Source organism: Geotrypetes seraphini, chromosome 1, assembly GCF_902459505.1.
Source record: "Geotrypetes seraphini chromosome 1, aGeoSer1.1, whole genome shotgun sequence".
In the NCBI taxonomy this organism is placed as follows: domain Eukaryota; kingdom Metazoa; phylum Chordata; class Amphibia; order Gymnophiona; family Dermophiidae; genus Geotrypetes; species Geotrypetes seraphini.
Window position 1 is genome coordinate 211,901,784 of NC_047084.1, and position 12,919 is coordinate 211,914,702.

The following is a 12,919-nucleotide window of genomic DNA, read 5'->3' on the forward strand; positions in this document are numbered from 1 at the left end:
TTTTCACTCCATAAGACACACTTTTTTTTCCCCAAGAAAAGTAGGTGGAAATAAGGGTGCGTTTTATGAAGCAAATATACCACCCCCCCACCCCCCCGGCGGTACCTTTAAATTTTGAAGGTCAGTGGACGGCTGCCTGCTGCTTGTCAGGGCCTGCGGTGTACAAGCATGCTAATGCCTGGGCCCATGACACGTCCTAATTGTGTCAGTCGCTGGACTACTGCCTGCTGTTTACCGGCACGTCGGGGCCAGCGGTGCACAAGTGCGCTGCTGAGGGGGCGCGCGCCACTTCTGAATGTCTGCCTCAATTCTCGCTAGCTCCTCACGAGAACTGAGGCAGCCATTCAGAAGTGGTGCACGCCCACGCAGCAGCGCACTTGTGTGCCACTGGTGCCGGTAAACAGCAGGCAGTAGTCCAGCGAAGCACCAGCGACCGGCACAATTAGGACGTGTCACGGACCCAGGCATTAGCAAGCTTGTGTGCCGCGGGCCCCAACAAGCAGCAGGCAGCCGTCCGACCTCCACAATTTAAAGGTACTGCTGGGGGAGCTGGAACGAAATTTAAAGGTGCTGGGGGGTATGTAAAAGTGATGATTGGGGGGTGCTGGGTTGGAATTTAAAGGTGTTGGGGGTATGTAAAAGTGAAGATTGATTGGGGGGCTGGGTCGGAATTTAAAGGTGCTGGGGAGTATGTAAAAGTGATGATTGGGGGGGCTGGGATGAAATTTAAAGGTATCGGGTATACAATTTGGTTCCGAACGGGGGTTTTTTTTCTTGTTTTCCTTCTCTAAATCTGGGGTGCGTCTTATGGAGTAAAAATACGGTAATTGAATGGTCTATGCCTTTCAGCCAGAAAACTGCTAAAGGGATGGAAAATTGCCTGGTAAAAACTTCTCTCATAGCCTTACTGCAAATCTGAGGAGAGTGATATCCTTAATGAGTAAAGTCTACCAAGTTGAACAGAAAAATAATTTTTATTTTTGCTTATTTACTGTGGTGGTAGATCGGTAGATTTTAAAGAGATTCTGACAAGTCAAGTTTTTCTAAACAGGATTCTGACCATGGGTGCTAAATTGAACATCATCATCTTATCATTTTGTCCACAGAGTTGGAATTTTCAAAAACTGAATAATCTGGTTAGGTTGTCCTATGTGGGTAAATCAGGCTTAAAAATTTTATCTCTTTCTGTCACTGTTAAGGTGTATGTCATTAACAGCAACACATTTATTTTCCAAATCCTATAGTAGTAGTTTTATTTGTTCATTTTTTTACATTCTGGTTACTGTTTAACACCAGATAAGCTTTGCTATGATTGGAGACCACCCTGTACTCAGTCACTGTCCTGTACTTTTCCCCTTTTCACACACAAAGCAGCTGCAAAACAAAGTTTTTCTAAAACCAGTCAAGAGTAAAATTCTTTCTCATTTGTCTTCCAGACACGAAGATCGATTGAGAAGTTATTAGAATGGGAAAACAATAGGTTATACCACAAGGTGAGTGCCGCAGGGAGCAGCTTCGTACGTTTGGGGTGTGAATTGCACAGTATGGAAACAGATGCTTTTGTTGGACTGAAAATATGAAAGGTGGACAAATGGGTTAGTCTGCATGCCGCAATAAAACAGGACTCATTTTTCTTCTTTTTCTATCCCCCTCTTCCAGCTGTGCTTGCACTGGAGACTGAGCAAAAGGAAATGTGAAACGAATAACATGATGGAATATGTAAGTTAAAGGGCTGTTTTGTGAGTTTCTCTATTAAATGATCATTTATTTTGCTTCTGATCTTTTTCTTTTCATGATTATTAATCAGCAAAGGTGTCAAGAGCTTAATCGCCTGAGTGGAAGGATTTTCTACGGTTCACAGATGCATGGGCTCATGTGCAAGACTGATTTATAAAGTTATGAATGACCTGAAAACAAGGCTGCACTGTGCTCTGAAAATAATAAATTAATTGCCAAGATAAAATAGCTTGAGCGTGTGTTGATGGAGTGTGAAATTTTAGATGCTGTATAAAGAATAACCAGAACTTTGGTTACGCAGCAAGTCTGAGGCTTGATTAGCATTATATAAAACAGCCATATCAAAGTTTGGAGAAGACCTTTCAACCAAACTGCTGGAGCTTAAGAAACCTTTAGCCTTTTTGCTTTTTAACTGCCCCATTACCTAAAAATCTTGATAACATTTTAATGATGTTCTTGAAGATGTTATTTTTATAGTTAGGGCTAAACAAACAGTTGCTAGTCTATTGCTTAGTTTCTTTCTGTTAAAGACATGAAAGGGGCAGTATGATGTTTCGCAGTATAAAACTCCAACTGCAAACTTTGTTGAAGTGTCGACTCTATATGGAGGAGGTTCACTAAGGAACCTTTTGTGATATGGTGCGTTCATGCTGCATACCCTCTGACTAAAATAGTATGCAAATTGATAGAATTAAGGAATTTTGTTTTTGAAATTGTTTATCAGGACATTGAATAGATGCAGTGTGCTCATGAAGGGATGTGTGTTAAAGTACTTAAGAATACTTGACAATCAAATGGGGATGTTCCTAAAATCCAGTACGTGTGCCCTAATCCTTCACTATATAGACCTACTACTACTATTTATTATTTCTATAGCATTGTAAATTAAACACGCAAAAGGCAGTCCCTGCTCAAAAGAGCTTACAATCTAATGAAAAAGATCTCATAGAGATTAGCTACAGTGTACGTGCAGAAATACACCCAGAAAAGGGTTAACTGTTAAATGTAGGTTAGCCTTGGAAGAAACATTTAGCATAAAACTTTTTAACATACAGCCTTTTTATTACATGGTGTTTTGTCTGTTCTTTGAAACAATGCATTGGTAATATGATATAAAAAGATTTAAATTAAATGGCATTTAAATAGTTGAAAATTGCCTTAAAATCATCTTTGCTCAGTTAACATTTCTCCCTTTTCCACTTTCATGCTGTTAAGACCTTTTTCTAGATTGAGGCATAAAAGGCTTTAAAAATGCTTTTGTACAAAATGGCTCTATTCAATTAATTGAATACCCTAGGTTTTTGTATCTCTATTATATCAAACATGTTAATTTAAGGTGATGAGACATGACTGAAATTCTGCAACAAGAAAAAACTGTGGCACTAATACTGAAACATAATGAAGCTTCCAGACTAAGTATTAATAAGATCCTCTTTCTGCAGAGGTCATTAGTTGTAATGTGTAGACCAGCTGATTCAGGCCTCTCTGGACTCTGTCTAACTCTCTTACAAATCTTCCTTACCCTACAAATATATTCAAATAGAGCCATTAAAAGCGAGTATTAGTTTCAAGCTGTTTTTCTGGGAAATTTGGAGAAGAATGTTTGTAGTCCAAGCAGAAGACTTCTGTGAAAAGTATGTAAAATGACTAACACATGAATGTCATTTTACTATGAAGTAAAGAAGCATAATTTATATATTTTTAAATCTTAGCATACCAAATACGAGTACTATAATTTGGTCTGTCTATGTAGGTAGTTCTGAAGTCTGTGTAGCATAAGGCAATTTCCTAACTTCCTAAAGGCAAAATATTGTCACTTGAATTTCTGGGTCAGGCAATTTTATGTGTGTTTCTAAAATGTACACATGTTACATGTGAAAATTCTGAATACCCATAGTATTAATAATAGTATACCAGAATATCCTTGCCTCAGAGAGCTATAACTCAGTTGGATTGCAACTTGTTAAAAATGGCAAGTAGTTTCTTTCTTTCTCTCTCTTTTATCTTTCTCTCTCTTTCTCTCTCTCTCTCTCTCTCTTTCTTTCTTTCTCTCTCTTTCTTTCTTTCTCTATTTCTCTTTCTCTCTCTCAAGATATTTTCAGATGTGTTAACGTGATGACATTGTATCTGTGTAGTTCATATTATTTTAAATATGGAAATTAGGTGCGGTAGCCAATTTAGCATGTGCTAAATGCTAACACATCCATAGGATATAATAGACGCCTTAGCATTTAGCGTGCACTAAATCGGCTATCACACCTTAGTAAAAGGGCCCCTTAGTGAGCAGCCATTTTAAAAAAATACTATGGGAACACTTCCCCATTTTGTAGGTAGGAAAAGTTCACGCAGTATCCCTGCACTACGGTAATCCTCTGATTGGTTAGTGCAGGAACACCTACTTCCCCCCCCCCAACATGTTCTCTCCAAAAATAAAAGAGAGGAAAATGTTTTAGGGCTCCTTTTACTAAGCTGCGTTAAGGCATAAACGCGCAGAATAGCGTGCGCTGAATTGCCACACATGCTAGACAACGCCAGCATTGAGCTGGCGTTAGTTCTAGCCACGTAGCATGCGGCAATGTCCTGCATGCGCCAAAAACGCTAGCGCACCTTAGTAAAAGGAGCCCTTAGTGCGTGCTCATTTTGAAGTTACCACAGGTTGTCTGAGCATTTCCTGTGGTACTCCATTTTTAGCTGTGCCTAACGCACTTGTGAAAGGACTATAGTTTATGAGCTTCAATAGCTTTTAGTCTTGCATGCAGTGTATAAGAAAAATAAAATTATTTGATGAATGCTTAAGGAACATCTCAGTTGAGAGGATAATTTGCAGTTTACTTATTTCTCTTTCTGTGTCTTCAAATTTAGTTTTATTCATTTTTAGTGGTACTCATATTGCAGAGTTCTTTAGATTATTTCCATAATGGGTAGAAAAATGTCGTCTTTCTTTCTAAACTTAAAGCAAAGTAAGATACCGGTATTAATAGTAGGGAATTTCTAAGTACCTTTTTTCATTTATTTCAATTTTTATTGCATATTTATGGTATCTATACTGTAAACCGCTTTGAACCTCACGGTATAGCGGTATACAAGAAATAAAATTATTATTATTATAATCTGAAATTTAAATGATCATTCTACAACTCAATTTGAAGCATGCTGCTTGTGAAAATTCTGAATGCTAGTATTAATTATACTGGTAATTCTAATATGGTATTAAAAAAACTGAAATGTAGAGGAAAAGAGTACAATTGCTTAATCTTTGTAAACCGCATAGAACTTCACGGTATTGCAGTATATAAGCTGTTATTATTATTATTATTATTAAATTTGCACTTTCAAATATATTCTTGGAAAGAATAAGCTATCCCTATAGAATTCCTCCTAAATATGTTTTATCCCAGGACAAGCAGGCAGCATATTCTTGACTGATGGGTGACGGCACCGATGGAGCCCCGGTACGGACAATTTTAGAGTGATTGCACTCTAAGAACTTAGAAAGTTCTAGTTAGGCCGCACCGCGCGTGCGCGAGTGCCTTCCCGCCCGACGAAGGTGCGCGGTCCCCAGTTTCTTAGTTTCCGCGGAGCTAAGAAGACGCGTGTTTCCAACGGCTGTTGGAAAATTTTTTTCATTGTTACTCGCCTTCCCGCTCGCGCGTTCTTTTTCTTCGAGAATTATTCTCTTTCTTATTTTATTTCGTTTGTGTTTTAAAAAAAAAAAAAAAAAATTCATTTTTTTTTCGATTTTTTTCGGTCAGCCCTGGCGGGGCCTATTGGCACCATTGAAGCCTCGGGCTTCGATTTTGCTACGGCCGTTTTTCCCTTAATGCCCCCTTCACCGGGTTTTAAAAAGTGTCAGCGGTGTGCGCGCCCTATATCATTATCCGACCCGCACAAGTGGTGCCTGCAGTGTCTGGGTAGGGCAGAAACGTGCACCCGCTGTAGTTCTCTTCAAAAGAGAACTTTGAAAAATCATCAAATACAGCAGCGGATCCTTTTCGGTACCGCTATGGAAGTTCCTCCGGTATCGACTCCTGCAACTTCCTCCAAGTCGGCACCGCAAGATCCATCGCCGGTGTCGCATCCCGTAGGTAAGCCGGCTAAGAAGCCTTCCTCTACTGTTCTTGGGCCGCCAGTCGAGTATGCAGTGAGCCAAGTCCTGCAGACTGTGCGCCGGCCCCGTAAGCGCTCCGCTCCCATTGAAGTTACTGCCTCTTCATCGGCATCGACTTCGCCTGAGCGTCGAGCTGCACCGCAGGTACCGAGCAAGAAAAAAGCTGTACCGGTGCCATCGGGACCGACTCTGGATGAGCGTATTGCCTCCATCCTACAGGTCCAACTTAAGGAGCAACTAAAACAATTGCTCCCGGCGCTGCTGACTCTGAACCTTCCAGTGTCGGTACCTACTGAGCCTTCGGTGCCGATTGTCGACCAGCCCATTTTATCGGCATCGACGTTATCGGCACCACAAAAATCTATCTCTATGCCTGTTCTGTCGGCAGAGCCGAAGTTTCTTCGGCGTACTGCTTACTCGGCTTCTGATCTGGTACCGTTCTCTGACACCCGTACCGCTGTGCAGTCACCAGGTACGGTGTCGACACGTTCAGGAAAATCGGTACGCAAGACCAAGCATACCGAATCCTCCACTCCCCTTTCTCAGGGCCGTCTTCAATCGGTACGGGACCCTGATTTGTGGGATGATTCTGATGATCCCCTCGGTACCGAGGAAGATTATTCGTCTGATGAGGATGATCCATCGGTGCAGGATCCTGCTAGTAAGCCAGAGCACTCCTCCTTCACCAAGTTCCTAAAGGAGATGTCAGACACCCTTTCAATTCCTCTAGAGTCTGACTCTAAAAAATCCAAGGCATTTCTCGATGCCTTGGATTTTGACCAACCTCCCAAAGAGTTTTTGAAGTTACCCCTCCATGACATCTTGAGGGAAACTTTTTACAAGAATTTGGAAACTCCTCTAACAATTCCAGGAGCCCCTAGGAAACTGGAATCACTTTATAAAGTGATTCCTATTCCAGGGTTTGACAAACACCAACTTCCCCATGAGTCTCTGCTGGTGGAGTCGACCCTGAAGAAATCTACGGGAGCTAGTGTATATGCTTCTGTCCCTCCTGGCAGAGAGGGCAAGGCCATGGATAAATTTGGGAAACGTCTTTACCAAAATGCGATGTTGGCCAACCGTTCAGGTAATTACGCGTTTCACTTCTCCTTTTACCTGAAACATCTCATCCAACAGGTGGCCTCTATTCAAAAGTATATTCCGGACTGAAAACTTCCTGCATTTCAACAATGCACTTCCAGCCTTTTGCAACTCAGGAAGTTTATGGTCCGTTCAATTTATGATACTTTTGAACTGACTTCACGGGCCACTGCTATGTCTGTAGCGATGAGACAGTTGGCATGGCTCCGAGTCTCAGACCTGGATGTGAACCACCAGGACCGACTTGCCAATGCGCCCTGCCTAGGGGATGAGCTGTTTGGGGAGTCCATGGATACCACCACGCAAAAGCTTTCTGCCCATGAAACACGGTGGGACACCTTGTTGAAAAATAAGAAGAAGCCTCCTCCTCCTCGTCCATTTAGACAACAACCTTCGTATCAGAGGAGGTTTTCTGCTCGGCCAGTTCAGCCTCATCCTCCTCAACCTCGGAGGCAACGCCAACAGTACCAACAGGCTCGTCAGCAACAGCCGCCTACCGTAAAGCCTGCCCCTCAAACTAAGCCGACGCAGCCCTTTTGACTCCCTTCTCCAGGGCATTGCCAGTCTTCCTCCCTCCTGTCCTCTTCCACAGCCCATAGGAGGTCGACTTCACGTTTTTCACTCTCGATGGGAAGTAATCACCACCGACCAGTGGGTGCTCTCAATCATAGCCCACGGCTACTCCCTAAACTTCCAGACTCCTCCGCCGTTAGGCCTACCAAAAGAGTCTGCTTCCAACAAGTCTCAGTCCCTCCTTCTCGCTCAAGAGGTTCAATCTCTCCTTCTTCTCAAAGCCATCGAAGAAGTTCCTCAAGATCAGCGAGGCCAGGGATTTTACTCCCGGTACTTTCTAGTACCCAAAAAGACAGGAGACCTCAGACCTCAGAGATCTCAACAAATGTTTGGTCAAGGAGAAGTTCAAAATGCTATCTCTTGCCACCCTATATCCTCTTCTCTCTCAGGGCGACTGGCTATGCTCCCTCGATCTCAAGGAGGCGTACACACATATTCCTATCCATCTGACGTCCAGGCAATATCTACGCTTTCTCATCAACCAATATCATTATCAGTACAAGGTGTTACCCTTCGGCCTGGCCTCCTCTCCCAGGGTATTCACCAAATGTCTGATTGTGGTTGCTGCCTATCTCCGCTCTCACAACTTTCAAGTCTTCCCTTATCTGGACGACTGGCTGATCAAGGCTCATTCTCCTCAGGCGGTTCAGCTTGCCACCAATTAGACCATTCACTTCCTTCGACTGTTGGGGTTCGAAATCAATCTACCCAAGTCGCACCTCATTCCAACTCGGCGACTTCAATTCATTGGAGCCATTCTGGACACTATTCGGATGAGGGCGTTTCTTCCACGAAACCGCCTTCACACCATCCTTTATCTCTGTCAGCAGGTGTTTCAGCAAACTTCCATCTCTGCAAATCACATGATGGTGCTCTTGGGACACATGGCCTCCACAGTACATGTCACACCTTTCGCACGTCTCCACCTGCGTACTCCTCAATGGACCTTAGCGACCCAGTGGACCCAAGCGACGGATCCTTGTTCACAACACATATCTGTGACCTCGTCTCTTCGACAGTCGCTTCTTTGGTGGTTGACATCCTCAAATCTATCCAGAGGTCTGCTGTTCCATCTACCTCCTCATCAACTAGTCATCACCACGGATTCCTCCCCCTATGCCTGGGGAGCTCACTTGAACGAGTTCCAAACTCAAGGGTTTTGGACTGCCCAGGAAAAGAAACACCACATCAATTTCCTGGAACTTCGAGCGATGTCTTATGCCCTCAAGGCATTTCAACATCTTCTCTTTCCTCAAGTACTACTCATTTGCACAGACAATCAAGTTGCAATGTACTACATCAACAAACAGGGAGGAACGGGCTCCCGCCTGTTGTGTCAGGAAGCCCAAAGGATTTGGTCTTGGGCGACAGCTCGTCACTTATTCCTGAAGGCTGTCTACATTCAAGGGGAACTGAATTCCTTAGCAGACAATCTCAGCAGAATTCTTCAACCTCACGAATGGTCTCTCGATCCCATGACTCTTCAGTCCATTTTCACTCAATGGGGCACTCCTCAAGTGGACCTTTTTGCAGCTCCCCACAACCATCAACTGCCCCTGTTTTGCTCCAGACTCTACTCTCCTCACCGTCTGGCGCCCGATGCATTTCTTCTGGATTGGACCAGTCTCTTCCTATATGCATTTCCCCCTCTACCGCTCCTGCTGCGGACTTTGTTCAAGCTCAAGAGGGAACGGGCCACCATGATTCTCATCGCTCCACGGTGGCCCAGGCAACATTGGTTCTCCCTTCTACTTCAACTCAGTTCCAGGGAACCCATACCTCTTCCACTGTTTCCTTCTCTGCTTACTCAGCATCAACAGTCCCTTCTGCATCCCAACCTGCAGTCTCTGCACCTGACAGCTTGGTTTCTCTCGGGCTGACTTCGGCTCATTCACTCCTTTCTCAGCCTGTCCGTTCTATCATTGATGCTTCCAGGAAACCGGCCACTCTTCAGTGTTATCAACAGAAGTGGTCTCGGTTTTCTTCCTGGTGCCTCTTACATCACCATAATCCCATGTCTCTAGCAGTGGGACTGGTGTTGGACTATCTTCTTTCCTTGTCTGACTCTGGCCTTAAATCTTCTTCTATCAGAGTTCACCTTAGTGCAATTGCTGCTTTTCATGAGCCGGTACATGGAAAACCCCTTTCGGCTCATCCTTTGGTTTCTAGATTCATGAGGGGACTTTTCAATGTGAAACCACCTCTCAAGCCCCCTCCTGTGGTTTGGGATCTCATTGTGGTTCTTTCCGCTTTAATGAAGCCTCCTTTTGAACCTTTGGCCACAGCGCATTTCAAATTTCTTACTTGGAAAGTGATCTTCCTTATAGCTCTCACTTCTGCCAGGAGGGTCAGTGAGCTGCATGCACTAGTGGCCGATCCACCTTTCACTGTTTTTCACCATGATAAGGTGGTCCTCCCTAAAATTTCTCCCTAAGGTTGTGTCTGACTTTCATCTTAACCAATCCATTGTCCTACCTGTATTTTTTCCAAAGCCTCATTCTAATCCAGGTGAACAGGCTTTGCATACCTTGGATTGTAAACGTGCTCTGGCTTACTATCTTGAACGCACCAAACCTCACAGATCATCTCCTCAACTGTTTTTGTCCTTTGATCCTAACAAGTTGGGTCATCCTGTATCTAAACGCACCCTGTCCAATTGGCTTGCTGCTTGCGTTTCATTCTGTTATGCTCAGTCGGGCCTGACACTGGAAGGTTCTGTCACGGGCCACAAGATTAGAGCTATGGCAGCGTCTGTAGCTTTCCTCCGTTCCACTTCCATTGAGGAAATCTGCAAGGCTGCTACTTGGTCCTCAGTTCATACTTTTACATCTCACTATTGTCTGGATGCATTCTCCAGACGGGATGGACACCGGCCAATCTGTTTTACAAAATTTGTTTTCCTAATGGCCAACCTTCCCTCCGTCCCTCTTTTTGTTAGCTTGGAGGTCACCCATCAGTCAAGAATATGCTGCCTGCTTGTCCATAACAGGTGTTATCCAGGGACAGCAGGCAGATATTCTTGCGTCCCTCCCACCTCCCCTGGTTGGCTTCTTAGCTGGCTTATCCTAACTGGGGACCGCGCGCCTTCGTCGGGCGGGAAGGCACTCGCGCACGCGCGGTGCGGCCTAACTAGAACTTTCTAAGTTCTTAGAGTGCAATCACTCTAAAATTGTCCGTACCGGGGCTCCGTCGGTGCCGTCACCCATCAGTCAAGAATATCTGCCTGCTGTCCCTGGATGGATAACACCTGTTACGGTAAGTAACTCTGCTTTCTGGTAGAAAAGTTTTAAACTTTGTTGGTTAAAAATTAACCTGTGTCTGTCAACCATATGTTTGTTCTCCCTTTGATACTTTGTGGATGTTGCAGTATCCTGCCCTTGGTCCAGCACATGCTGTGTAGCATCATTTCCTAATTACCTTCAAATTAAATAGGGTGTCCTTCAGGGCCTGATTATTTGACCTTTAGTTTTTGTTGGGGGACATTTGTCAAGTTTGACAAGTTTATTAGGATTTTATATACCGCCTATCAAGGTTATCTAAGCGGTTTTTACAATCAGGTACTCAAGCATTTTTCCCTATCTGTCCTGGTGGGCTCACAATCTATCTAACGTATCTAACGTGTATGGAACCCTAGCAGAAAATGATTTTCAGGAAAGTTTGTTCAAAGACTTTAATATTTTGAATGTAAGAAAATTGCTACTACTCATAAAATGATTGATCTTCTCTTTTCTTTTCTTTTTCTTAACAGGTCATCCTTATAGAATTTTTACCAAAGACACCAATTTTTCGGCCTGATTAGCATTCTCTTTTCTTATTTTAGAGACTTATCCAAGTATGATTTTCCAGTGGTGCCTTACTTGATGCTCTTCTGATGGCATAAAATTGGTTCAACTGATTTTCATGATTGGGTTTTTGGTTGTTTTTTTTTCCAATACACATTGCATACCCTGTGTGTGTGTAATTATCACAACATATGGCAAGAGATTTTCAATAAGCGTCTTCTGGTTGGGATTATATCCACAATTTTAGAATCAAATGGTTCCATTTTTCTTTCAACAATTATACAACATAGAGTAGTTTAAAATTGAGCAAACATTGGTTACCATTAATATGGGCATCAAGTATTTTATAAAACTTTACCATTAGCATATAAATGACTTGTAATACCTTATCAGACATAACTTTGTGCACATCTGACATCCGTGTTTACTTTTATACTTTATTTAATATCCCAAACTAGCTTCAGAAGGATGGGTGTTTGTTACTTCCAGTAACATTTTGATAACTAAAATGTGAGAAAGATTTAACAAATCTGTTTTCATTCATCAAACAAAAAAAAGTCATGTCTACTGGTTCTGCAAATACCTCGCCTTCGGTGTTAATCATCAGACACATTTTTCTTTATCAAGAATTTAAGAACAGCTTGCATATTTGTGATTACAGAATATGAGATCCCAGAACCAGAAAATGCCCTAGTAGTGCAGCTTATATTGAATCTTTCTTTGGGTGGATGCCATAATGATGGCTTCATTTTAATTACATTTTTTTGGAGTTATGAAGCTTTGAAAGGTATATTAAGTCAAAGAAACAAAAAACATAAGTTTACTAGTTCTTGTGAACAGGAGCACAAAATATTAGTGATTGATTATTGTCCAAGAAGATTTTTTTTGTTTGGTTGGTTAGGCAAACATTTGAATGAGATTTGGTTTTGACAATAACAATTCAAAACTAGAAAACTAAAACAGGGTATTTTATACTCTCAGAGATTTGAAAATCTATTGGATGATGAATATTCCACCCTGCTATTTATCAGTCTTAAGTTTACACAGTTTATTTTGTGCACCACTGTACAAATTAAAAATTGAAATATGTGATATGTTCTTGGGTCTGGGCAATTGTCAGATCATTTTGTTTGTCAGTTGTTTGCTTCATTTTTTAATGGCTATGTTATTGAGCATAAAGCTTCTGTTTATAATACTGATCTTAGAAACATTAGTGAAAACTAAGAACTGTTTTCTTATGTTAGCTGTGGTATTCAGCAATAATGTGAAATAATTTTGAGACAAACATGCTTGCTTTGTACAGAATTTGTACTAACAAAAAGTTGATACCACTAAAAGAACATCTCCTCTGTTTAACCTTTATGAATGTTATCTGTGTGAATTAATTTTATATATATATCTATAGAAATATAGGTATGTGTGTATATATATATATATATATATATATATATATATATATATATATACACACACACACGCATATACATACGTTATGTATATTTTAACCACTCCCCTGATGGAAGTATATTCTTTAATTCTTCCTCATTAGCAGCAGATCTTGTACCTGTATTTCTTCCTTTTGATTAAAAAGTTAAGAATGTTCTTTGAATAGTTCTCA

At 42.0% G+C, this 12,919-nt stretch overlaps 1 protein-coding gene across 1 annotated transcript in view; it reads left to right on the forward strand.

Annotated features, from left to right (window-relative positions):
- The window catches only part of CHIC2 (cysteine rich hydrophobic domain 2), a 72,442-nt gene extending 59,779 nt beyond the window's left edge, over positions 1-12,663 (forward strand). Inside the window, exons 4-6 of the mRNA XM_033945507.1 lie at positions 1,437-1,493; positions 1,660-1,719; positions 11,268-12,663. Coding sequence (XP_033801398.1) covers positions 1,437-1,493; positions 1,660-1,719; positions 11,268-11,318 — 168 coding nt within the window. The 3' untranslated portion in view covers positions 11,319-12,663. The remainder of the gene's footprint in view (positions 1-1,436; positions 1,494-1,659; positions 1,720-11,267) is intronic.
- Positions 12,664-12,919: the final 256 nt, after the last annotated feature.